We start from the raw sequence: 27527 nt of genomic DNA, 5'->3' as shown, positions 1-27527 counted from the left end.
CTCCCCTTAACTTTCTAAACTCCAATGAGTACAATCCCAGGATCCTCAGCCGTTCCTCGTATGTTAGACCTACCATTCCAGGGATCATCCATGTGAATCTCCGTTGGACACGCTCCAGTACCAGTATGTCCCTCCTGAGGTGTGGGTCCCAAAACTGGACACAGCACTCCAAATGGGGCCTAACCAGAGCTTTATAAAGTCTCAGTAGCCCAACGGTGCTTTTATATTCCAACCCTCTTGAGATAAATGACAACATTGCATTTGCTTCCTTAATCACAGATTCAACCTGCATGTTTACCTTTAGAGAATCCTCGACTAGCACTCCCAGATCCCTTTGTACTTTGGCTTTATGAATTTTCTCACTGTTTAGAAAGTAGTCCATGCTTGTATTCTTTTTTCCAAAGTGCAAGACCCCGCATTTGCTCACATTGAACTTCATCAGCCATTTCCTGGACCATTCTCCCAAACTGTCTAGATCCTTCTGCAACCTCCCCACTTACTCAGTACTACCTGCCTGTCCACCTATCTTCGTATCATCGGCAAACTTCGCTAGAATGCCCTCAGTCCCTTCATCCAGATCATTAATATATAACGTGTATAGCTGCGGCCCCAACACCGAGATGCTGGAATCTACACTGAAAGCAACAAATGCCGGGGCTCGCAGCAGGACTGGCAGTATGCACGGAGAGACAGCAAGCTAACATTTTGACTCTAGTTGACTCTAGATGCTATTTTGAAGAGTCATCTAGACTCGAAATCTTGGTTTCCATTCTCCCCACGGAGGCTGCCTGACCTGCTGTGATCCCCAGCATTTGTTGCTTTAATTTTCTAGACTACTGTCCTTTTTTGGAATTCATTTTGGACAGAAAATGCAGCATTTATTACAATATGAAACATAATATTTACACAAAAAACTTTATATTCAGCATTGACACTTTATAATCAACAGCTTCTGTCCTCAACCTTCAGAAAAACCCTAAATAAAAGTGAGACTTAACTTGTAAAGCTAGAAGTTCATGACACTTGCAACAGCGTGTGCCAATTCAGCCTGATCATGCTATTTTCACAATGTCACAGAGACACCCAAACGCATCTTTTTTGTTGTTGACTGAGCTTGCTTGATTTATGTAATACATAGCAGAGTTCATTTAAAACAGGCAGTTCAAAAACTGCCACATTGCCTTTACGTGGCTCAATCAGAAGCGGTGCATGCGTATTCCTAAAATAAGCAGTTCCGGTAGCTGGTGAGTTTGCGTGCGGCAAGCACATGTGAATATAAAAGTTGAAAGATGCCTGCGGGATAACCATTTTAAATAGAAACATTTCCCTGGCAGCAGGAGTAGTGCAGTGCTATGAATGTGCTGCTTATTTGCTTTTAGGTGTAAACTCCTGCGCGTAGAAGTAACGATCCAACCGGCTCCAAATTCTTTAAAGGGAAAATTACTAACGATATTAAATTAAAAAGGTTAACGAGAATGTGTTGATAACTTATTACAATAGAACAGCAAAGTGCATTGCTGATTGAGGCGTGGTCAGTCTGCTTCAGATCCCGCAGTAAATGCTGAGTAGGAGCCAGCTGATGTAAGCAGGGAGGCTTTAGGTTGGCAGAGAAGCCGGTTCAGTTTGTAACTGTGTGCATCTTTATGTTCTGTTCATTGAACACGGTTGATTTGGTGTAGGATTTCTAAGTGGCAATGTCTGGATCAGGTCGCGGCCGAGGCAGAGCACAATTCACTTTCAACATCGAAGCTATTGGCTTTTCCCGGGGTGAAACTCTGCCTGAAGCTGCATATCAACCCCTCCCTTTATTTCCGGTAAGTGTCGCTACAGGTAATCCATTCGGTAAATTACACCATGCGTTGGTGGATCCCGCAACGAGTTAAACTGCTTTTGTGCTACGAATATCTCTCCGCTCACTCCTTTTATAAAGTGAGAACGTAAACTTAATCCACTGGTTTCGGAGTAGCTCTTTCCACTTCAGAGTAACGGTAAAGGCTAATGATGCCTCACTCTGTGAAATGTCGGATTTTACTCCCACTATCTGTTTAAACAAAGTTTTAACTGGAAAGTATCTCTTAAGACTTTTTTTGAGAAAAAAAAGTTGAAATTACTTCACACTTACCATGATCTCATTTAATGTATTACATTCATTGTATGATAAAGATTAGAGTTAAATATAAAAATACGATGGTGCTCAAAGTGCAGACTGCAGCATATAAATTAGACGCGGTGCATTTTTCGTTTCGTCAGTGGGTGGTACTGCAGTTGAGTCTTAAGGGCATGCTCAGAAAAGACTTCTGTAAAGCTGTTTTTTACTATCTAGAATTAGCTAGAAGATTACTGCTTCAATTTGTAGATATGACCAAACTAATCTTCATTCTAAAATTTATGCTTGTTCAAAAGCTCAGTAAAGATAAAACTTTTTAATGCCTGATACTATCGGTAACAGCTATGTTATGAAAAACTACAATCTTTCTGTTAGAGTCATTTACATTCTCTTTAACCATATCATGCTTTATTAGTGATACACAATACCAGCAGCAGGAAAATGGGGTCGCAAGGCTTAAAGCTTCAATAGTCTAGATTAGAGTGGTGCTGGAAAAGCACAGCAGGTCAGGCAGTATCCGAGGAGCAGGAAAATCGACGTTTCGGGCAAAAGCCCATCATCAGGGCCTCTATTCATCAGGGTCGATTTTCCAGCTCCTCGGATGCTGCCTGACCTGCTATGCTTTTCCAGCACCACTCTAATCTAGACTCTGGTTTCCAGCATCTGCAATCCTTGTTTTTACCGACCTTAAGGCTTCAATACACCAGTTAGATAGAGTAACCTATAGTGTTTTCCTTTGTTTTTCCAGCAATTTTTTTGTTTCTGATTACCAGCATCAGCAATTCTTTCAGTTTTGATATTTATGATATGCATGTTTTTCTTGTGACCTTCCTGTCCCATTCAAAATGCTTTTCCTAATAGTGAGATTTTTTTTCTTTACTGTGAATATGTGAAATACAAGAAAGATATATGCAGATATGAAATGGGTGCAGAATTGGATCATACAGCCCTTGATAAAGTCTAGCCTTTCACAATGATCACAACTAATCAAACTTAACACCAATTTCTTGCCCAGTCATTGGTTATTAACATTGCTGCGAAGGAAAATGGGTCCTTCCTGTTAATTCTATCTTAGTCTCTCATAACAACTTTTTACATCCAATATAAATCTCAGCCTTTTCTCTTCTAAAAGTCACAACTGCAATCTGTCACAGGGTAACAGAATAGGTTTTAACCTCACTGTTTACTGATTCTGGTTACACACAATGGATGGTTTATATTTGAGGCACATGTTATAACTATAGAAAGAGGGACAAATAAGATAAAATGCTTTTTATTGGGTGACTCACATTGAATGAAATCATATGTAACTATCATGAACAAAAATTAAGATTTTTACTTTGTGTACAAAGGTTCAGTTTAAGACATGGCAGGAGCTTGTTTCTTGAATAAAGTATTATAATTCTAGAAGAAATGCAACGTACTTTGACAGGAAATATATGACTGGGCAAGGTACGTGCCTATCCAGTTCCAATTATGGTATTGCCTATTGTTCTTGTCCTCTATGATAACCTACGTTACCAATCTGTAGCCCACAGAATTTAAGCCTGTCCCCTTGAATACAGGGGAAGATGTAAACTATATCCTGGCCTTGAAGCAAGAGCTAAGAGGAGCCTGCAAGAAACTACCATATTATATTGACCATGTTGATACAAAGAAAGGTAAGGAATAGTATGGAATGGTAATGGCATGTTTATGGGGACATTGTGAAATGGATATGGGTAATAAAATGTAATACTTTATGGGTATTTTGGGTATACCCATAATGATTGCCTGTTTTACTTTGGCAATTTACATTAAAAATAATTCACATAAGTTTATTTAAGAGGCTAAAGTTGGCAAAGTATTGATTTTCCAAAACAAGATCTTTGAAACTTCAATATTTTGTCATTGACAAGGAATACAATGTGATGTTTAAAATGTGTTTTGGAAAAATCTAGAAATATTGAAAGAGCAAGGAAGAGTTATCTCAATACATTTTTATGGATTCAAATGAAAAAGATCAGCAAGACCATTAAGTTGAATGTAAGTAGTACAAACTTTCTGCAATATTCCTATTTATCTGCATCCTATTTGCAGGTAAATTATCAGTGAACAGACATTCTGTTGTAAAATGAATCGATGCCACGCCCCACACATTCCTTCTTTCTCAAGTCAGTTTACAGTCAGTGTCAAATCAACTGATCTCAGTTGGCTGCTTTGTTCCATTGGCCCTTGTGAGCTAGGGTTCACTTCCTGCTGCTTATCCATGTGTCTTAATCGAGAATTAAATTATACGGATATTGAGCGAAGACAGAAACTGGTTCAATGGTGATCCTCATTCTACTTGGTTGAATACCCTACTAAGCTAGGCTCCATGAAAAAGTCTACTTTGACACTTGGTACCAGAGTACACTCAAGATATGAAATTGTACCTCAGCGTGAGTTAGGAGGGGTAACCTGATTTTGGATTCTAAATTGGATAACAGGACATTAGGATGTTAATTTTTTTAAAAAATCACCGAGTACATTTAATATTTTACTTCCTTTTGTGTTGAAATAGAAGTTTGCATTTCCCTGATCAAGTTTGTCATTTTAATGTGTTCTCTTTAGCTTTGCCACCAGATGGCAGTCTATAACCTATACAACTGTATCAATACTGTCATTTTTCTTAATACAAGAATATTTGAGCACATTTTGGTTTAATAAAACTGTTGAAATTATATACTAATGGATTTATGTACATAGTGCAACACAATGATGAAGAATGATCAGATTACAAAACAAATTGTGACTTGCGTAATGGTTTGATTGTGAAATTCTGCAATTGGAAATTTTAAGTCAAAGGATGCTACATTCAAAGATATTTCTTTCATTTAGACGTTGAAAGATATGCAAACAAGTATCAAGAAAATGATTGCAAGAAAGATTGGATACCAGGTAACACCAAATTCATTTATTGGTGCCGGTTAATTTACATTTACCCTCCTGTCAAGCGATCAATTGAATTAGCTAAATGTTTGTATCAGACTATCTATGATGTACATTGGATGTACTTTATTCCTTACATTTTTATTGACTATTGCTTTTCAGCACCTTTGGTCAAGTTATTATATCACTTGTTTAGAAAATCTATTTAATGAACAGTAATCATGTAACCATTTGGTATGATTTCATGTGTTACATATAAAACTATCACTGCACTATTTCCATGTCTGGAATAATGCCAATTAGTCAATGGGTAAATGGGATGATTTGGCAGATTTCAATTTGTACAATAAATGTAACCTGCATACATGTTGATCTGGTACATTTGAGACTCAAGATGACATGAACATCATCAGGTTTAATGCTGTAAACATTTTTCTTGGTCGAGAATCGCAAAAAACATCCCTCCCATCTACCTGCCTGTTAAGAATTTCCATGAAAATAACTTTGTCTATCAACAATTATGGCATGATTGTGGCATGATTAATGCAGTGGTAGAACATGAACAAAAGGGTACTTTAATCTGTCTGGTAGAGAAAAAAACAAACAGAAGCAAAGAATGTTTAAAAGAAAACATGGCTTGGAGGGGACTCTCCGTACAGCTGAGATTGTCTCATCAGGCTTTGTTCTAGTATCTGCATACAGAAGTACTAGAAATCATAGACCCATAAAATCCCTACAGTGCAGAAAGGGGCCATTTGGCCCAGTGAGTCTGCACTGACCCATGAAGAGAATCCCATCCCTGTAACCATGCATTTTCCATGACTAACCCACATAGCCTGCACATCCATGGATGCTATGGGCAATTTAGCATGGCCAATCCACCTAATCTGTGCATCTTTGGACTGTGGGAGGAATCTGGAGCACCACACAGACACAAGGACCATGTGCAAACTCCATACAGATGGTCATCCAAGGCTGGAGTCGAACATTGGTTCCTGGCACTGTGAGGCAGCAGTGCTAACCAATGTGCCACTGAGCTGCTCCTTTCCTTAATAAGGAAAACTTTTTAAAAAATTTCTTTCATGGAATGTTGGCATCACCGGTTAGGCCAGTATGTGTTCCCCATCTCCAGTTGCCCTTGAATTGAGTGACTCGTTAGGCAATTACACAGGGCAATTAGGAACCAATCACAATACTGTGTCTGGAGCCAGTTTGGATAACAAATTTGGTGAAACAGATGGATATTTTTTACAACAAGTGAGTTTCATGGTCTCCATCACTAAGTTTGGGTTTTTATTCAACGTTTATTAATTGAATAAAAATTCTACCAGTTGCTGTGGTGAGGTTGAACACACAGGCCCAGACTAATTCTCTGGGCCCATGCTCTACCAGTTCAGTGACTTCACCATCTTGAAACCATTATTGGCAGGAAATTACTATTTGCCTTGAACTTAGTTTCTAGTTCCCTTATCATCTCCATCACCAAGGTGGCTTATGTCTAACCATGTTACATTGCCTACCTCCACCCCTGTCTCAGTCCAACTGTCAAGAACCCTCTTCCATACCTTTGTCACCTTCAGACTCCTCCACTTTTGCTTGAATTTCCATGCTCCACCCTCAGTAATCTCTTCAAATCTCTTCCTGCATCTAACTTCAGAGTTCCTCTGCCCTTCAGCACAAGACTTATGTTTCTGAGCTTGGATTTTCCTGTGTTGCCAATTTTGAGTTATCATTGGGATTGAGTCAGAAAAGAGTTTGGGTTTTGTGGGAGTTGGTGGAAGTGAAAAAGCCTGAGTAAGCCTGAGTGAAGGGGGAAAAAGACATTGGGTGATGAAAGTTTGAAATAAAACAAAATTGGTATAAACACTTGGCAAGTCAGGCAAGCATGGATTTAATATGCAAGTTGTAGCTTTGGGTATGGAATCCACATCAGACCTTGTGTGATGGAAGACAGGATTTCGAAATAGTTTTTGAATTGTAGTTTGTGCCTAGATTTTTATCTTCAAAGCCATAATACTTTGCATAAACCAATAGTCAGATCAGCATTCTGCCCATGTAAGGAAACAAGTAGAGCACATGTCCTTGAAATTTTTCAGTCATTACAATAACATAGGTCATCAGATCCAAGGTCTACAGTTTTGCCCCATCCAGTCATGAATGGTTTTAAACAATTAAACAACTAACAGGAGGATATGCTCTGCAAATATTTGCATCCTGAATGATGGGTGAAGCCCAGTACATTTTTGCAAATAACAATATCGTACATGTCCACCAAAAGTACTATCTGGATGATCAATTTCACCCTGATCCTGAGGTGTACACAGTATCAGGGATGCAGTTGATTTTCTGCATATAATAACAAGCCATGGCTAAATGCTAAGAATATCGGCCCTAACAACATTTCAGTGATAATACTGAAGATTTGTGCTCTTGAACCATCTAGATACCAATGTTGGTATCTACCTGACTGTGGCAACTTGCCCTTAATATGTACTGTCCTGAAAAATAAAGACCAATCCAAGTTGGTAATTTCAGCCCTATCAATTTACTCTTGGTTATCAGAAAAGTGACAAAATAGGCCAATGATGATGCTATGGAGTGGTGTGTCAAAAAGATACCTGTTTACTGACTCTGTTTGGGTTCTGACAGGACCATTCAGCTCCTGAGCTCATTACAATATTGATCCAAACATGGACAAAAAAGCTGGACTGAAGAAGTGAGGTGACTGCCCTTGGTATCATTGTAGGAGTTACTTGGGGTGGTGTCCTAGGTCCAGCCATCTTCAATTGTTTTATCAATGGCATTCGTTTCTTCATGAGGTCAGGGGTAGGAGTGCTCACAAATGCCATGTCTCAAAGCGAAAGGGCAAGAATCATTGGGTAAAGGGGGGCTAAAGTCATTCAAGGGGTACCAGTATAAGTCAGTAAAAGGGCTTGTCAAATTCTAGTCCAGGTATTTGGATGTGGTCAATTTTAAACATATGGCCCTACTAGAGTCTGTGGATTCATGAGCTTGCAGTCCAAGGATTAGGCCACAAGAGGTCAAGTGCAAGCAGTATAGGCATTATATTAGGTCATTAATGTTGTTGAGAAATCAGTCTGGGACTGGGTCATAGTCAGTCCTGGGGATTAGTTAATAATGCTCCGGGGGAGGCTGGAGACTCCCAGAGTAAACAAGCAACTCCACTCCAAGCAGGGATCTATTCATGAATTGAAAGATCTCTGAGGAAGTGGTCTCATAGATCCGGAACCAGTAGCATGGAACCTGAGTAGGTGGTGACTGGAAGTTCTGATAGGGGCTGTTCAAACAGAGTCACAGTAACTCTAAATGGCATGGGAATTTCTCAAGTCATGGGCCTTTGTGGTAAAGTGGAAATATTAATTTCTTGGCTTTACCCATTTCAGCTGAGTTCCTTTACATTAACATTATCAGGGCCATGAGGACAGGAACAGAAGAGGGAAAGGACATTGGGGCAATCATGGGTCACAGGCAAAGTCTGCAAATCACTCATTCAGACATCAAATTGGAACCTTGCCATTTTGGATTGAAAGTCAACTGCATAACGACTTCATAAAATGGCTGTTACTATGTGCAAAGTGGGTGGATTAAGCTTGTTTTCTTTGGAGGCAGTGAAAAAACTTGATTTTAAGGCCATTCATTGCCACAATTTTGTCTGACAATGTAGGTCCAATCAAACAATCTTGATTAGATAAAAGAAAAGAATTAAGGAAAATTTATTTAACTTGGAGGTGGTAGGTGTCTGGAAGGCACTACCCTGAAGGGGTAGTTGAGATTATCATAATGTTTAAACAGTATTTAGATATTCACCTGATCGCTATAGGCTCCACGACTATGAGCCAACGCTGGAGAACAGGATTGGTGCAGTCTGATCAGCACAGACACAATGAGCCAAATGTGCCTGTGCTGTAAACATCTGAGTCTATTTACATTGTGCACATTAATAGTCTCCTTGTTGTACAAGCTACAGACAAATCATGAGAATAAGGCATTTGAAAATAGAACATGAAGGTCTCCCCCCACAGTTGCCAACCATATTCCAGAGGAAGAATGGAAGGCAGCATTGTGCAGCTAACCCTGAAATGTATCATGGCTGCTTGCGGGCAGAATTCCAGTATTAATGTAGCTTGAAAACTTTGGTCATTGCAATGTACAAGTGAATAAGGTCACGTACCTCCAATCTATTTTATTGAGGCATAACAATAATCTTGTTGGGAAGCCCTTGCCACATTGAGTGCATAGCAAGATGCATTATTGTTATTGATGTGAGGGATCAGGAGTCCCTTCAACAAAATAGTGTTCTCTCTCTGACACTGCTTTCATGGAGGGTGTCAGCACCGGTGTTGGTGTGGCGAGAGAGAGAGACTCTGAATCTGTGGGCCTCTTTCTCATTCCTTCAACTGTCTATAAAACAGAGCAGGTGCTGACCAAGAATATCCCACCTTTCCTTGTCAAACTGTGCAATCTGCTGAAGGAGATCAGGAGCTCTGGATAGCAATGGCCGTCAGGATCTCAGCTATCCTGAACACCTCTGCCAGTTGTTTGTTCCCAGGAGTGACTGGAGACCTGTGTGATATCACCCAATCTTCCACTCCAGTATGTTACCGATATCATTTTCTCCAGAATACACCTCGTCATATCCTTCCTTGGAGCTAAGGCACTAGGATTCTTCACCATCACTGGCTCCCCTTGATGCAGGGAGTTATTGACTGTACTCAGTTTGTCAACAGAAAAGGTTTTCACTCTGTGTATTTACTGTGGTAAAGACTGAGGTTGGAAGGGTGCAGTCTCACTTCTCCACTGGTCACCAATGTTAAATTTAACCAGTTTGATGATGTGGCCATTTAAAAAAGCCTCCGATTGTGAGGTTCAGGATTATGAACCAGTCTGCCAAATCTACGTAGAGATGCACAGATTATTGAACATCTAGTCTTTCAGATGTCTGTGTGTGTATCAAAGTACGCTTGGTTTAAAAGCTTTATCCATTTTGAGGAAGAGTAAAATCTGACTCAAAACATTACCCGTGTTTCTACACAGATGCTGCCAGAACTGCTGGATTTCTCGAGCACCTTCAACTTCATTTCAGAACTCCAGAATCTGCAGCATTTTGCTTTTATTCAAAGTTTATTGGTATGGGTCCATGTAATTTTTAAAAAGTAGCTTGAATCACATCTCTTCATAACACATAGATAAATAAGGTAGCCATAATATTACAAGAAGAGATAATAGAAGGACATAAAGTAAATTAAAGTAGGAGGGAGATAATCAGCTTGAAGAGGTGAAAACTTCTGGTCTGGATTGATTGCATCTCTGCATATTAAAACTATTTTGGAAGTTAGGTGGCAGTCAGCAATTTGATATTTGCGAATTATGCAAAGATCGTACTATTAGTTTCACGTGAATTGAATGTTTCAATTGGAACTTGTCTTTTTAATCGTTCTGATTGAAGGATATGGGAATAAACATGTTATGAGGCACATAAAAGACAGAATCTCAGATTAATTAATTGTTTCGAGGCCAAGATTTTCATCCCAATGGTTGAGTGGGTGGAAACCTCACCTTGTGTACTTTAAATTTGTAAGTTATGTAGTTTTTGAAACATAATAAATTGTTACTTTGTATGTAGCAGACTTGATTTTCTGAAAAGAGTCTAGAAAGTTGCATTAATCTCTGACACTACTTTATATTGAGAATGCTATTTTGAAATATGGAACTTCGTAGTCATGCAATCTACTTTTTGCTATCCCAAACTGCCCAATTTATTTTCTTCTAATGTGTTCATTTCTACTTTGAACTGATCAATAGCTTTATAAATGTTATGGCTTTAGTGACCTGCATGTTAATTAAATACTTTGATGTTTAGATTGGAGAAGGCTTCCAAGAGAGCTAAAACCAAGAATCAAAAGGATTAAAAAGACAAGTAAGTATGATTTTGTAATATCAGATTTGGTGTGTGAAGTAAAATCTTTGCTACACAACTTCCTTGATTTTGTTTTTTGTTGTGCCCAGTTTAAGTGCCTTGTAATAAATTTATCTCCAAGTTTATTTTGGAAAGCAGAGCATCATTTATCATAATCTTCAAGCTGCTTCTGCTCCCTTTCAGTATCTGAATTTTTTACAAAAGTACAGTTTGCACTGAACATGAAGGCTGTGCTACCATTGAAGTGTATATTTTGTCTTCCAATATTTTGCATTGTATGATTAATTGTGATGAAGGTTCCTAATTTTTTGTTACATGTATTTTATAGAACATCGAAGAGCCTGTACGGCGCTACAGTCCTCTGTATCAATCTGAAGCCCATCTAACCTACGCTATTCCATTATCATTCATATGTTTATGTAATGACCATTTAAATGCCCTGAAAGTTGACGAGTCTACTACTGTTGCAGGCAGGGCATTCCACACCCTGAGAGCTTACATTTTAACAGTGAAGAACAATGGCTTTTATTTTCCAGTTCTGTAGGTCTGATCAGTTTTTGTCTTGAAAAGGTCAAAATCCTGCTTAAAATTGTGAGCTAAAGACTGCATCTTCAAGAAATCGTGCAAATTTAGTTAAAATAATAGCAATCATATCTGAATAGATAATTGTGAAGATGTAAGCTGATTTAAGGTTTACACCCAGACACAGACAAGTTCAGAAGCAGCTTCATTCGGACAGAAATCGGTTCAGTCAAAGAGAAGAAGTCTTTAATAGCAAAGGGGCTATCATTTTAATGGTATCAAACAGTGAAGGCTAGGGAAGATAAAGCTGAGTTGTTCGGAAATGAACTCTGGAAGCAGAGGTTGTGGAGTTTTCAGACAGGAAAGACTAACTTCAAGGCTGCTTAAGGAATTCTGTCCAGTCCTAAACAAGCTGATAACTCAATTCACTTAACAGTTTTGGTTAGTGACATTTGCCAAGGACAATAGCATTAAGTGAATGCAGAAATTCGCTGATATTTCTCATATAATGGAACATAGTGAATGGCTTTTCTTTTGACAGTCTTTTGTGAAAATGTTCAGTAACTGGCTGTCACATTTTTTAAAAAAATTAAAACTATGGTCTGCCAAACCAAGTTTCCCTCTAGCTAGGATTATAACATAACTTCTCACATTTTAAGAATATAAGATTTTCAATTTGACTCTCTCTCTGGGTAGAGGATCTGGCCCCACAGGCACTGGAATGAGAAAATGCTGCTTGACTTGGAGTTAGTTCCTTGAATAGGCCATGTTGCATTGTCATATTGATGTTGTTTATGCAAAGATGGAAGGTAAAATTATCAAGTATTTTTCCTTTTAGCAAGATTGAGCAAAATATCAAGGGGTTTTATACAACAATTCATACTATTAATGTCTGAGTAGTTTTTAAAAAATCATTATCTGAACACATTTCAAAAAAATGTTGAAACAAATAACTGGAGCTTTTCCCGGATCCTAATGGCCTTCAGGTTTTCAGTTGATCCAACAAGACTCATTGCTTTTCTGAAGAAGATATTATTTTTGGAGAGTGGATACTAGCTGCTTCACCTAAACTCTTTGTCTTCCTCCTGCCTGTTCCATTCTAGTCATAATGTATGTATCGTGGGAGAGATGAGCAGTGGCCAAGTACATGAAAGTGGGAATCGAGCTTCTCCATCCTTTTAATCTTCCCAGTATCTACTTGGGAATAAAATTTCCTTGGGAATCATCTCCATGCCTAAAAATACTACTTTTAGAGGAAAAGCTTTCAATTTGATCTGATGGACATGTTGTGACACAAGGAAATTATATTTTTAATTTCAGTAGGCCAAATGAAATTTAAAATTGTTACATTTTATACTTTGTAAATTGATAAAAAGAACAAGTAATTGGGCACAAAGGGCTATAGGTGTCTCTACACACATTGCGCACACACCACCACCCTGCCTACATATTTAAAAATGTATGTGTATAGCTTGAGGAACATCAGTCTGCCAATATGGGGAAAGGCACTACAAACTACCATTGGCGTCATTCTGTGCTACATTACTCACAATAAAAGAACAGCATTTTGATAATTGCAAATATATATTGATTGTCATGAGTGCTAACAATGCTGGAAAAAGTGAGGTCTGCAGATGCTGGAGATCAAAGTTGAAACTTTATTGCTGGAACAGCACAGCAGGTCAGGCAGCATCCAGGGAACAGGAGATTTGACGTTTCGGGCACAGGCCCTTCTTCAGGAATAGAAGGGCCTGTGCCCGAAACGTCGAATCTCCTGTTCCCTGGATGCTGCCTGACCTGCTGTGCTGTTCCAGCAATAAAGTTTCAACTGCTAACAATGCTGACCAATTGCTTACTCATAATCCTCAGTACTTGGATCTACTAGGTGAAAGGAATTACATAACTTTTAAAAATCTAGCAGTTTCTTCTCCATCTGCCCTGTGAGGGTAATAAAACAACCCCAAGGTTGATTTCAAATTCCTAATTTTCAGCCATATTTTGTCAACAGCAGCTGATTTACTTAACCACTACCTCACCTCCATGTTTGATGCTGCTGGCCCCAGGAAAACCTTCACTGTCTCCAAACCTCTTTCTTCCAGGTGTGACTTGTATTTTCCTTCCTCAAATCCAGGGGTTGCAAATTCGTCTCTAATAATAGCTTTCCAAATGTCTCCATCCTTCTGCGAAGTACTTCTCTCATGCCTCCACTATTCTTGCATGCTTGCACCAGTTTCACATCAGATTGAAGGTTAGAAATGTTGCCCTTGTATAAATGCTTCACATGTTTCAACATTGTTTCATTTCTACAAACAACCATTCCCCTGAGCTCCGCCAACTAGCCACTGTTTGTCCTCGATGTACCCCACTGCTTCTCCCTCCCCTGTTCTGTCATTGAATGCCTAATCAGCTTAATTCATAATGCAGAATTCACTCCACTTCCTTTTCCTGCTTCAAGGCATTACATAAACAATTCTGAACTAGTTTCTGGTTGTCCCTTTCTAAAGTGTTCTTCTCTCCACCCCAAACCCCAACCAGCATCCATGGTGCCTGTATTAAACAAAATGACCTCTAATTGAAGATTAAGTACTAATGTTCATTTTTCATTTGAGACCTCCTTGTTTAGCAATTGATGTTAGAGATGAAATTGGTCAACTGTGACATGTTTTAATGTATTAGGGAAGTGTTGTACAAGAGTTTATTTTCTGTGGTCTTGATAGCTCAGTCTCACAGCTCAGACATAATCTCAAGTTGTGGTTCACCTTGAAGTTAATATGCAAATTAAAATATTTGAATTGGGAGGTTGTTTCAGAAATATGACAAGGCTTGGGACCTGTACATGAGATTTAAAAACTCAATTAGACCAACACCTGAAGAAAATTCTGGATGCCAAACTGAACCCTGAGTGTCAATTTAATCAATATAAAATATTTTCTATTCCAAGTTACTTATGAAAAGTGTTTCATTTACTTTCATCTTTTGCATATATTCATCAGCATTAATGTGATAGGGTAAGTTATTTGCTTAAAGTTAGAGTATTTTGAGGAAAAACTTATGAAAGTAGTTTGGAGACAAAGAGGGGGCATGAAAGAATACTTGCAGGTTTGGTTAAGGAGAATGGCGATATTCTACAAATATATCAAAAGGAAGAGAATGACCAGGGAAAGGGTAGGGTTCATTAAGGACAAAGGGGGAAATTGTGCATGGAGGTGGAGGATGTTGGTATTGTTAAATAAGTACTTGATATGTCTTTTACACTGGCAAAGGAGGATGTAGGTACAGAATTCAAGAAGATGATGGACTGCGAGGTTCTTGAGTAGTTTGATATAGGAGTGAGGAGGTGTAGGAGAAGTTTTTGTGATTTAAAGTGGACAAATCCCAAGGCCAAATAAGATGTATGCCAGGTTGCTGTGGAAGATAAGGAAAGAAATCACAGGAGCCTTGACCCAAATTGTTAGTTTATTTCTGGCCACAGGGAGGTGTCTGAGGACTGGAGGACAGCTAACGTGAGTCCACTTTTCAAGAATGATGGTAGGGATAAACCAGGGAATTACAGACCAGTACATCTCACATCAGTGGGAGGAAAACTATTGCGGAAAATTCTGAAAGGGAGACTTAGTCTCTACTTGGAGAAGCCAGGTTTGATCAGAGGGGGGTGGGTTCATGCCTGACAAATCTGGTTGAATTTTTTCTGGAGTTGACTAAGCGTGTAGATGAGGGCAGTGCAGTTGATGTAATTTGTGGATTTCAGTAAGGCCTTCAAATTCCCACATAGGACTCTGGCAAAGAAGGTGAAAACATATGTGATCCAGGGTCATTTGGCAAGTTGGTTCCAAAGTTGGCTAAGTGGTAGGAGACAGAGGGTGGTGGTGGTAAAAGGCTGTTTGTGACTGGAGGCTGGTATCTACTAGCATACCACAGGAATCCGTGCTATGTCCTTTATTGCTTCTGATTATATTTAAAGAATGTGTTTGAGAATTTGGGGTGGGGGTGGGGGTTGTGGATGATAAATAAGTTTGTGGGTGACACAAAGATTGACCAGGTGGTTAATGGTGTGGAAGAAGGTCTTGGGCCACAGGAGAATAAAGATGGATTGGGAAGATCTGTGACAGATGGAATTTAACCCTGAAAAATGAGGTGATGCACTTTGGAAGAAGTAACGAGACTCTGAATGGCAGGACCCTAGAAAGCTCAGGAACCAAAGCATCTTGGAGTGGCTGTACACGAGAATGCCACAGGACAGGTTAATGGAATAGTTAAGGTATTTGGGACAAACTCTCCTTTCGTCAAGATGTAGATTATAAGAGCAGGGTGGTTATGTTGGACTGTAAGGATTTTGGCTAGGCCACAATTGGAGTACTGTGTGTAACTCTGATACCTGCAGTATGGGAAGCATGTGATTACATTGGAGGGGATGCAGAGGAGATTCACCGGGATGTTACCTGGGATGGAGCATTGTAGCTACAAAAGCAAGTCGGAATTTGAGCGGGACCTGATTTGAGGTGTATAAAGTTATTAAGGACATTGACAGGATGGATAGAAAGCTACTATTCCCTTAGTTTGGTCAATAGAAAGGGGATATAACTTTTCAAGATGAAAAGATGAAATGTTTAGACGGAACTTGAGGAAAAATGTTTTCATCCTGAGGGTGGTAGAGATCTAGGAAGTGGGAAGCTGAGGCTGAAGACCTCACATCTTAAAGTACTTGGATGAGCCTGTGGGCCTAGTGCTAGAAGAGAAGGTTTACTGTATTTTTGGCAGTACAGACTCCGAGGGAATCAACATAGACTCACTTCTGTGTTGAGAGTTAGGGCAGGGTTTTCATTCAAATTTGTGTGCAGTAAATAAGATGGGCAGATATGTAAATTCAGGCTCCTAATCGGCATGTAGTTTCCTACACCATCTCATTATCAAAGTCACTAGCTTTCAACAAATATCCTCTGTGTCTGTGTGTCAAGGAAATTCCTTTTAGAATGAAGATAAGGAGTAACGTCTTCGAGGGAGTGCTGAATCTATGGAATTCATTGCCACAGAAGGCTGTAGAAGCCAGTTCATTCTGTATATTTAAGACAGATAACCATTGACACTCAAGAACCTATGGAGAGAAAGTGGGAGAATGGGGTTGAGAAACTTAACAGCCATGATTGAATGGCAGAGCAGACTTGATGGGCTGATTAGTCCAATTTCTGCTCCTTTCTGTCTCTTGCTCTGTGTGTGTGTGTCCACCCATGCACACTCTCAAGTCATAACATGTTCTCTGGACCTCCTATTTTTCTCAATAAACTAAGCACCATAGTGGAATCAGACATTTGGGAGATTTAACTTGGTAAGTATACATGAACGCAAAATATAAGGTAGGCTATTTCTTAAACCTTGCACCAAGCCACTTACAAAGCTTGTCATTTCAGTCTTAAGGACATTTGCTTATTGAACATAATATGCTTTAGGATTTTGACAAATAATCCTTAGTTTTTACATGGTTTACTGTATACACCCTCCAACCAGTGGTAGTCACTGTCTATTGTATAATCTGTACCAGCATTGTCCCAAGTATGCTAGTACATTACAAAGACCAGTAGCTGCAAGAATTAATTTGCCACTAGATAAGCAAAATTACATGCTTAGTTCTACTTAACATTAATTTTGGATTAGTGGTGCTGGAAGAGCACAGCAGTTCAGGCAGCATCCAAGGAGCTGATGAAGGGCTTTTGCCCGAAATGTCGATTTCTAAGCTCCTTGGATGCTGCCTGAACTGCTGTGCTCTTCCAGCACCACTAATCCAGAACCTGGTTTCCAGCATCAGCAGTCATTGTTTTTACCTACTTTACGTTAAATCCAACTTGACCAACTTAATAAAACCTCACTTTGCAGCAAGCTGCAATTGAATTGTGAAACCAGTTCAGTCCTTAAACTTTAGTGGAATTGGACTGATGAACTTAATTGTGTTGTATTGATCCTATCAGTAAGTATGAATCCAAATCCCATTCATAGTATGTTGATAGTGCTGTAAAATGTGTGTATAGTGGCTGCAAAAACATTTCCTTTCCTTCGAGCACTACTTTACACAGTGAATTAGCTGAATTTAGTGGCTTGAGAAAAAAAGCTCATAGTTAGAAGCTACACACCACAACTTCTCTTGTAGTTTCATTTTTAGTGCACTCAAGTTTTCTATGAACTAATCTGAAGTAAGTTTTTAATCTTAAACCAAATGACCCATTGGAGATAAATTTACTAATGAACCTTGTGTTTCACTAACCCGATACTTGTACACCACCTTCAAAAAGCAAACATGATTAATGCAGAAGATTGCCTGATATCTGGTGCTTGAAAGAACTGAAGTTAGGTTACAGGATAAAACAATAGTAAAGAACTACTGGAACTTAAAAGCTACAAATGTTCAACCTGCCTTTTTGATCATAGCAGTGTCTGACATATTTAAGCAAACGTGAGTGTCAAACCCAAAAAGATCTATAGCAAACAAAAACAGAAATTGTTGGTGAAACCTGTGAAAAGATCTAAAATCTGTACTCTATGTATTCCTGAGGAGGTGAATGTGGGTACAATTACAACATTCATGTACCTATCCAAATGTCTTGAATGGGAAAGCTTTGGAAGGATATGGATCCAGGAGCAGGGAAGTGGGAATAGTTTAACATGGAATTATGTTCGGCACGGACTGGTTGGACCAAAAGGACGGTTTCTGTGCTGTTTGACTCTCTAACTTTATGTATGTATCTTCTACTTGGGATACTTTTAGTTGAAATGTGGTGAAATTCAACATTCAGCTGTTTGGGGGGGGAATGCCACATTAATGACACAAGAAAATTGAGATGACCTTCATTAGTATCCCAATTTAATATGCTCCACCTTTTGCAGTCTCAGTTGCCCAGGCAACTACTTCACATGAATCAATGTCTGTTCACAATGTGTGGATGAGCTTTCAAAGGAAACCATTGACAGCTGCTGATTTATTTTGTGGGAACTGATTATTATCTTGAGCAAATGGAATATTTTTGGCTATCAAGGCATTGTTAATAACTAGAGTAAACAATGATGAAATTGTGTATGCTAATCAAACAGTAATTTGGAGTTGGGAAGTGATTAGAATGACAACTAAAAAAAGTTTTAAATTTATGTTTTTTCCAGCTTTCATTACTAGCGTTGCTTTTAGATAATTATAGATCTAGTGAATCTTACAGAACACAGGCTTCCTTATTCAATTTTTTTGCAGATACTGCACCCATGGTTTCCCAACCCAAAAAACCTCAAACTGTCACTAATGAGGAAGTAATACAGAAACTAGAGGTGAGAAATAGAATTGCATGTTTATTTTTGTAGCTAATCAATGACTTGATGTTATATCTTAATTTTATCTGTTAATGTTATCAATTCAGTAACTTGGAGTACTCCAGTAATTTATTTAAAAGTAATTAAGAAAAAGAACTTTGCAGTTGTCCCTGACAGCGTACGGAAGTTGTTCTTATAAAAGTTACAGTAACATACCATCTAACTGTAACAGATGACCATCCCTGCTGCTTGTTCTCAAAATGTCTTCAGCCTTTGATGCAATTGACCAGGCCACTTTTCCAACATCTCTGCATTATTGATTGACTGGGTTGGACTGTACAAATCGTTCCATATTCTTATCTAATTGTAAATGGCTCCTCTTCCTGTCCTTGCATAGTTACTGTTGGCACCTCTGCAGGATCTGCTCTTGAACCCTCCACTCCCCTGCATGCTTTCTCATTTATTTGCTGTCGTTGTTTTTGGCTGACATCTCCAATGTGAGTTTCCATATTTCTGTTGAGAATAGTTGCCATAGAGGGTGTGCAGTGGAGGTTCACCAGATTAACCAGAATGGCAAGATTGTCTTACGAGGAGAGATTTGAGGAGAACAGCCTCGATTGCCTAAATTTCATCAAGTCTATCCTCTGTATTCACATGCATCCCTCGAGTTTTCCACTCCATTTAAAATGCAAGTACTGACATTCCTGACTTAGATATTGCTCTGTAGCCATGTTCTTTCATATAGATTTCTTGCCATAACTGTTTTTCCTGCTATCCCATCTTTTATTTGACAGCATGAACAATGCCTCTTTTACTACTTCCTAAAATTTCTACCTGAGGCTTCTTTCCCCTGACCTTTCTATAAATTTTACACTTCCCACTGATTTACATCCTCATGTCTGTATATTCATTTGGAAAAGCCTGTCCTTTTTGAAACTTTGCCCAAGAGCTTTATTTTGTTTTCCTGGTATGGACATTGCTAGCAATACCAGTGTTTAGAAGACTGTAAGCAATAGGGGTAGAATTAGGCTATTAAAGCCCCTTAAGTCTGCTCCGCCATTTTAAGCATGGCTGATATATTTCTTAACCCCATTTTCCTGTGTTTCCCTGTAACTCTTGATCCCTTTTACTAATCAAGAACTTGCGTATCTCTATCTTAAATACACTCAATGACTTGGCCTCCACAGCTTACTGTGGCAATGAGTTCCAAAGACTAACCACCCTCTGGCTTGAGAAATTCTTCCTTCTCTCATTCTAAAGGGTTGTCCCTTCACCCTGACCCTGCGCTCTCAGCTCCTAGTCTCCCCTACAAGGGGAAATGCCTTCTCAATTTCCCCTCTATCCAGGCCTCTCAGTATTCTGTAAGTTTGTGAGATCTCCCTTCTAAACTCTATTGAGTACAGACCCAGAGGCCCCAACTGCTCCTCCTTTAACAAGCCCTTCTTGCCAGGGATCATTCTTATAAACATTCTGTGGACCCTTTACAATGCTAGAATGTCCATCCTTTGATATGGGGCCAAGAAATGCTCAATATTTCAAATGTGATCTGACCAAAGCTTCATGCAGCCTCAGACATTCATTAAAGAATCATAGAATCCCTACACTGGGGAAGCATGGCATATGGCCTAGCGAGTCCACATCGATTCTCCAGAGAACATCCCACCCAGACCCTCCCTTCCCATCCATGTAACCCTGTGTTTCCCATGGCCAGCCCACCTAACCTGCATGTCCTTGGATGGTGGGAGGAAACTGGAGCACCAAGAGAATCTGCAAATTCCACACAGTCGATCAAAGCTGGAATCGAACCCAGGTCCTCGGCACTGTGAGGCAGCGGTGCTAGCCAGAGTGCTGCCCCTTCATCTTTGTGTTGTATTCTAGTCCTCTTGGGCTGGAAGGGGAGGGATGGAGGATTAAAGGGGTAAATGACAGATGTAGCCCAGAGAGAAAGAACAGCAGTTAGGCAGTTAAAGGAATGGAAGATGGTGAGCCAGGGAGAAAGAAAAGTTGCTAATGGGGACAATTCGTAGGTGAAAATGGATTGGATATGATGAAAGCAGCCCATGTTATAATGGGGTCTTGGGGTAGGTAAAGGGCATGGAAGAAGGCACTCAGACCCTAAAATTACTGAACTCGCTATTGAGTCCTGAAGGCTGCAGGGTCCCAAGCAAGAAAATGAGATGCTGTTCTGAGTCTCACTGTGGCATGACAGCAAGCCTGAGATACTAATGTAAATAAAGGTCAACTTAGTGCACCTATCAATAGTTATTAATGCTTATTAAACATTTAGTTGAACATTGAAGCTCCTTTTTGCTCATTAGTGTTTTGCTTAAATTCTGTACCATATATAATTGAATTAGGTATCTGTTCTTCCAATGCAAAATGTGCTTTTTGTGTTTTGTTTCTTACACATGTGATCCATATGATTAAAGGATCCTGTCGTCTTGCTGCCTAATTGCATGGACTTTGCAATATTCTAATATTATTACTTCTGTATTAAAAGCAACATCCACTTGCATTGAAGATAGTTGTTTCCTGTAGGTTCTAGAGAAGAAGGATTCAGAACATAAATCTGATGAAGAAACTGAAGAGAAGGAGAAAGATAAAGATGACGAAGAGGATGAAGTTGCGGAAGAAGAATATGATGAGGAAGAATGTGAAGAGGTTAGTACTTAGCATTTCAGCCATTGTTCAGGAACAAGACTGGCAAAATTGATGACCAGCTAATACTTATAGTAAACGTGTTCCACTGATTCGAAAAGTACCCATTTGTACTTATTACCAAATCTGGAGGGCTAATAAATTTGTCTCTTTCCAGTACTGGGCTTAGCAATGGTAAGATTTGTGGCTGAATCAGATGAGCAGTCTGGGAAGGCTGATCATGATTTTGGGAGCATCTCCCCCAAATTTAGCTTTTTATCTTGCCAAAATTTTTTTTTTTTTTGTTTTTTTTGAAAAAAAAACACAACTCAGCTCCGACTTAGACAATAAAGTAAGATTCAACCCGGAGTTTTTGAATTTTTCAAAAGATTTATTTTCAACTCCATATGTACTTGAATATACATTATAACTATGAAGAATTCACCCAGATCCCATGTGACATTAAAATGGAGTTAGCTTTTCGGAAACTTACTGAGGAAAAAGTTGAAATGTTATAAGGAAGTGATATTCCAAAATTAACAACATACCCATACAAACTAACAGTCGAAAAGTGTGGTGCTGGAAAAGCCAGCAGGTCAGGCAGCATCTGAGGAGCAGGACAATCATCGTTAAGGGTTTTTCTCCTGAACCAAAGTTCAAGGCTTTGGAGTTAGTTGATCTTTAAACGCCAGTAGTCTATATTTTATAGCATCACGACAAATAGGAGATGCAAAATAATAGCTAATTGGCTATCTTCTGTAATGTTATTTCATTATTGGCAATTCCAGTTCATGAAAGTAAGATATTGAACGCATATTTGTGAAAACTAAACTGAATAATGATTTTCATTCATTTTAGGAAAATGACTACATTGCATCATACTTCGATGATGGAGATAACTATGAAGCTAGTGATGATAATATGGATGAAGCTACGTATTAGTCGTTCCTGCCATCATATGCAATTAATGTGTGCTGTGAAAGCATTCACCATTCTTGCAGGATTGTTGTGTCCTCAGGTCCTTGCAGGATTTCGTTTTGCACATGTGAAGGAATTCAAATAAGAAATATTGTTTACAACAAAGATAAATAGGTTTTACTTTAGCCTCAATAAGCATACATCAGTTAGCGCTGGTCACCTTTAGCTGGTTTATTGAAACAAATCTTGTGTTAAATGCACTTAGGTTGGTGGTTGTACTGGTGTTCATGTACTTCTGCAAGTTTTGTAGCGAAGAGAGAGAGAAAGGAACATGTCAAAATATCTCCCTTGGTGGTAATTTGCATGTCAACAGTTTCAGGTAATGATTATTGACAGGGAATCATTATTTATTCTGAACTTTAAAATACTGTCAGTGAAAATGGACTGGTTTGTTGCATCTCTGGTGCTAAAATGTCAATTCTTTTAACTGGTTCTGACTTAAACTAGCTAAAAAAGAATTCCAAGCAATGGGTTGGATGGGCCTGGTTTATACTGACTGAATATTTGAGTGCTTATATTTTTCTCAGGCTTAAAATTGCTCTAAAGTTGTTATTATCATAATGAAATGCAAACATGTTTACAAAAACCAATTGCCTCCATTGCCCAGGCATGTAACCTACCTCTTAAAATTATAATTGCACAAGTATATGTCCTTGGGTACTTCAAACCTCCAGATTACTATCACCTTTTCAAAGTAATTGTTTTTGTTTTCATTTGAGTTATGGGGTATTGTTTGCTAGGATAATATTTCCTGTTCATCCCCAATTCTCCTTGAACTGGTGAGCTGACACCTTGAAATGCTGCAGTCCTTAGGATGCAGGTAACTTCATATACCATTAGGCATGATGTAAAATGTTAGTAACTTCCTTAAGAGAGTTACTTAAAAGAAAGAGGCAGTCCAAGGTTGAATATGAATGTGATAAATTACTCCCCCTTCCAACACTGCCCCCAACCCTGAACTATTTTCATCTAAACAGCATTTAAAGATCATTTGTTTGTTTACACATACATTCCAATATGATTTAGAATATAGGAAAGTACAACGCAGAACATGAAATGTGGTCAATCTGTCTCACTGGTCTTTCATTAAAAAATTTCCAGACATCTTATTGGCTCATGTTATCTTCAGCGTGGTTGCCTTTTTTTTTCTTGCTGTGCCTCCAATGGCTGGGTACCCTTTGGCAACTAGAATTGTCCATCATACACCAAATATGGATATATGGAGCTGTTTTTTCACCTCTTCTGAAGCCAATGTGGTTAAATATTCCTACAGCTGTTAGTGTTATTTGATTCAGTGAGCTGTCCATCAAAATAGCCAACTCTTCTCCTGTAGCCCAGAGTGATACAGTTTTGATTCACACTTTTTAATTCCTTTTCCAAATTTTTGTTTTCCACTTTCCAACCTGACTAGCACTGAGACTACTTGAGTGACCCCTTGTTATGCTGAACCTCCATACAAATAAAATTGAAAATTAGTGAAATCAGAAAACAATTCACTTGTCTTCAGTTCCATGCCATGAGTGAATGACACAATCGAAAGCTTTTCTGAAATCCTAACCACAGAATTTTGTTTTCAAGGAAAGATATGTGCCTTTCATGTTCTCATGTCACCCCAAAGCATTTCAGTAGATGAATTATTTCTGAAATGTAATCTTTGTTGTTTTGAATACACAAACTGCAGGGTCCCTCAAAGAACATGAGGTTAAAAAAAAAAGCTATTTTGGTATTGTGAGAAATAAATATTTATTGTAAACTAAAAGTCCCTGACGAAGTTATAAATTAATTCTATTTTCCATTCTGTACTTGACCATAGAATCTTTGACAACATTAAGGTTTAAGATGTCCTTTGAATTCTGGGTATTTATTTAACATCAGGACAGTATTTTTCAAATAGGAAAAAATAGACATCAGTCTACAGCCCTCTTATATCATCATCTGCATATAATCAAGGAACATATAGACAACTTTTAAGTGGTCTGACTGAAAAGTCTAGAATTACTCAGATTATTAATGAATTAAAGCCTTTAAAATTAAAGAGCAGTATTATTTTGCCTTAATATTTTTAATAGGTTTTGTTAGTCAATGACAACCAGTAGTACCAGGGCTTATTTGCATTTGATTTTGTAAAGTATATATTTTTATGCATAAATAACTGATTTAGTATTTGCTATAATGTATGCCAAATATATAAAACTTCTGCAGATTTTGAAAGTTATTTATTTTGATCTACTACTTTCTAATATGATTTTGTTTACATGTAAACTTAACATAGCATGGCATATTCTTAATTCCCAGAAGTGTTAATAAAGTGTTTAGTTACCAAATATATATATATTGTTGTTAATTGAAATTTCAATTCTTATTTTGAGGTTTTTGTCTCCACTATTGGACGTTTACAAATCAGATTAATATGGCAACAGAAAACCAAATTTATATTTTGCTACACTGAAATTGATTGATTTGATGAATTTTTGGCTTTTTCAAGAAATGTCTATCCATCAAATTTTACAACAAAATGTAGTCAGCCTAATGCACCTTTCTTGTCATCTTAGAAAAGCAATACAACTGTCCCACACCCTTGCTCCTCCATATCCTAAAGTTTTTTTGTTTTTTCCCTTTGAGTATCTATTGAATTTCTTGTGACAGTTACTATTAAAGGAAATTGCAAAGGAATAGGTTTATTAGTACTAGGCACATATCATCATGTTTAGAATTTTTTTAACCCTCTTCCCCCACTACCCCCTCCCAAATTTATAAACTACTTTAGAGAAAAAAGAAATGTAGGATCAATGAGGGGGAAAAAACTGGAAGCTTCTACTGTTTTGTTTTTAAAAAATCATTCATGGGTTGTGAATATTGCTGACAAGTTGGTATTTATTGCCTTTCCTAATTGCCCTGAAAGGCAGTAGTGAACTGCATTCATGAACAATTAAAAGTCTACAGTGAAGATATTTCTGCAATGCTTTGATAGGGAGTTCCAGGATTTTAGCCCACAATTGAAAAATGTGATATTTCCAAGCCAGAATAGTATGTGGGACTTGTAGCATTCTCCTACGTCTGCAGTCCTCATCCTTTTCGGCAGTGGAGGCTAGAAATGTGTGATACTGCTAAATAAACCTAGCTGGGATGCTGCAGTACATCTTGTGGATAGTATACCAATGCTAGAAGCAACAACTGGGTGATGGATAGGTTGCCAATTGAACAAGCTGCTTTTTTTTCTTAATGGTCTCTAACTTGACTGTTGAACACAGGCAAGTGAATAATATTCTATCCATTTTCTGATTTGTGTCTCATGGATGGTGTACAGGTTTTGGCAGGTTAATTGGTTGTAAAACAACTTCCTACTAAATCCCCACTTCTGACTGGGTTTTTGTAGCTATAGCAGATATGTAGTTGGCCACTTGAGTTTCGAAGATGTTAAGGGTAGAATTCAGGATTAGATTAGATTACATTACAGTGTGGAAACAGGCCCTTCGGCCCAACAAGTCCACACCGACCCGCCGAAGCGTAACCCACCCATACCCTTACATTTACCCCTTACCTAACACTATGGACAATTTAGCATGGCCAATTCACCTGACCTGCACATCTTTGGACTGTGGGAGGAAACCGGAGCACCCGGAGGAAACCCACGCAGACACGGGGAGAACGTGCAAACTCCACACAGTCAGTCGCCTGAGGTGGGAATTGAACCCGGGTCTCTGGTGCTGTGAGGCAGCAGTGCTAACCACTGTGCCACCCACGTATGTTGTGGGAAGTTAGGGAAGAAATTTCAGGGCTCCCAGCAGAGATATTTTTACCATTTGTAAACCTAGTTGAGGTGCCAGAGGTGGCTAATGTTGTGCCTTTAAGAAACACTAAGGAGAAGGCTTGGAACTATGGACCTGTGAGGGTGACATCAATGGTGGGTAAGTTGTCGGAGGGCATTCTGAGCGATCAGATTAGTGTACGTTTGGAGATGCAAAGGACAAATGAGGGATAGTCTGCATGGCTATGTACGAGAGAACTTGTGTCTCAAACTTGATTGGGTTTTGTGGGTACGTAACCAAAAAGATTAATGAAGGCAGAGCGATTAGATTACTTAGTGTGGAAACAGGCCCTTCGGCTCGGCCCAGCACAACCCACCCAGACCATTCCCCTACGTTTACCCCTTCACCTAACACTACGGGCAATTTAGCATGGCCAATTCACCCAACCTGCACATTTTTGGACTGTGGGAGGAAACTGGAGCACCCGGAGGAAACCCATGCAGACATGGAGAATCCACATGGTAGAATGATTGAAGGTAGATCGCATGATATTCAGGGTTAATTTGTCAATTGGTTTGGTAGTAGGAGACAGAGGGTGGTAGTGGAGGGTTGTTTTTTCAGATTGGAGGCCTGTGACGAATGGTGTTCCACAGGGATGAGTGGTGGGTCTGCTGGTGTTTGTCAATTTAAATAAATGATTTGGATGAGAATTTCAGAGGAATGGCTTGAGAGTTTTGGATCACCCCAAAATTGGTGGTATCGACAACAGTGAAAGCTATCTAAGATTACAAAGGAATCTTGATCAATTGGGCCAATGGCTGAGGAGTAGCAGATGGAGGTTAATTTGAATAAATGTGAATAATTGCATTTTGGTAAAGGAAACAAGGGCAGGACGTATACAGTTAATGGTAGGGCCCTGGGTAGTTTTGTCAAACATTGAACTAGGGGTTCGGGTACATAGTTCCTTGAAAGTTGGGTCACAGTAGACAGGGTGGTTAAGGCATTTAGCACACTTGCCTTCATTGCTCAGACCATGGAGTATAGGGAGTTGGGATGTCATTTTGAGGTTGTACAGGATGTTGGTGAGGCCACTTTGGAGTACTGTTTACAGTTCTGGTCACCCTGCTATAGGAAGGATATTACTAAATTTGAGGGGGTGCAGAATGGGCTTGGAAGAGTCAAATGGTCTACTCCTGTCCAAAAGTCTTGTTCTCACATCGCCCACTCCAGAGCATTACCCACCTAATTGGAAACAAGCCTGTCAGTCAAATCAGATGGACATCCATGTAGGAAATCTCTCTATGTAAAAGACAGATGCTATATGGTTAAATCCTGTGTACTGGAGAGCCAGACTTGCCTGGCCACTTAAGGTTCCAGCACATCATGTTGAGATTGCCTAATT

General features: G+C 39.0%; 1 protein-coding gene across 1 annotated transcript; it reads left to right on the top strand.

Annotated features, from left to right (window-relative positions):
* Positions 1 to 1253: 1253 nt before the first annotated feature.
* Positions 1254 to 24108, top strand: polr3g (polymerase (RNA) III (DNA directed) polypeptide G). The gene is made up of 7 exons (XM_043709090.2): positions 1254 to 1814; positions 3639 to 3768; positions 4967 to 5026; positions 10899 to 10955; positions 18706 to 18779; positions 21300 to 21422; positions 22257 to 24108. The coding sequence occupies exons 1-7, from the start codon at positions 1695 to 1697 to the stop codon at positions 22338 to 22340; spliced, it is 648 nt and encodes a 215-aa protein (XP_043565025.2). The 5' UTR covers positions 1254 to 1694; the 3' UTR covers positions 22341 to 24108.
* Positions 24109 to 27527: the final 3419 nt, after the last annotated feature.

This window comes from Chiloscyllium plagiosum, unplaced genomic scaffold (assembly GCF_037043375.1).
Source record: "Chiloscyllium plagiosum isolate Xiang-an unplaced genomic scaffold, Cpla_swu_hap1 HiC_scaffold_2, whole genome shotgun sequence".
Lineage (NCBI taxonomy): Eukaryota > Metazoa > Chordata > Chondrichthyes > Orectolobiformes > Hemiscylliidae > Chiloscyllium > Chiloscyllium plagiosum.
Note: the sequence above shows the minus strand (reverse complement) of the source record. Positions and strands in the feature narration are given on the sequence as shown.

Coding starts and splice junctions, on each gene's coding strand:
- polr3g (XM_043709090.2), top strand. CDS start 1,695: ATGTCTGGATCAGGTCGCGGCCGAGGCAGAGCACAATTCACTTTCAAC. Junction 1,815..3,638: donor AACCCCTCCCTTTATTTCCG/GTAAGTGTCGCT, acceptor ACCAATCTGTAG/CCCACAGAATTTAAGCCTGT. Junction 5,027..10,898: donor CAAGAAAGATTGGATACCAG/GTAACACCAAAT, acceptor TTTGATGTTTAG/ATTGGAGAAGGCTTCCAAGA.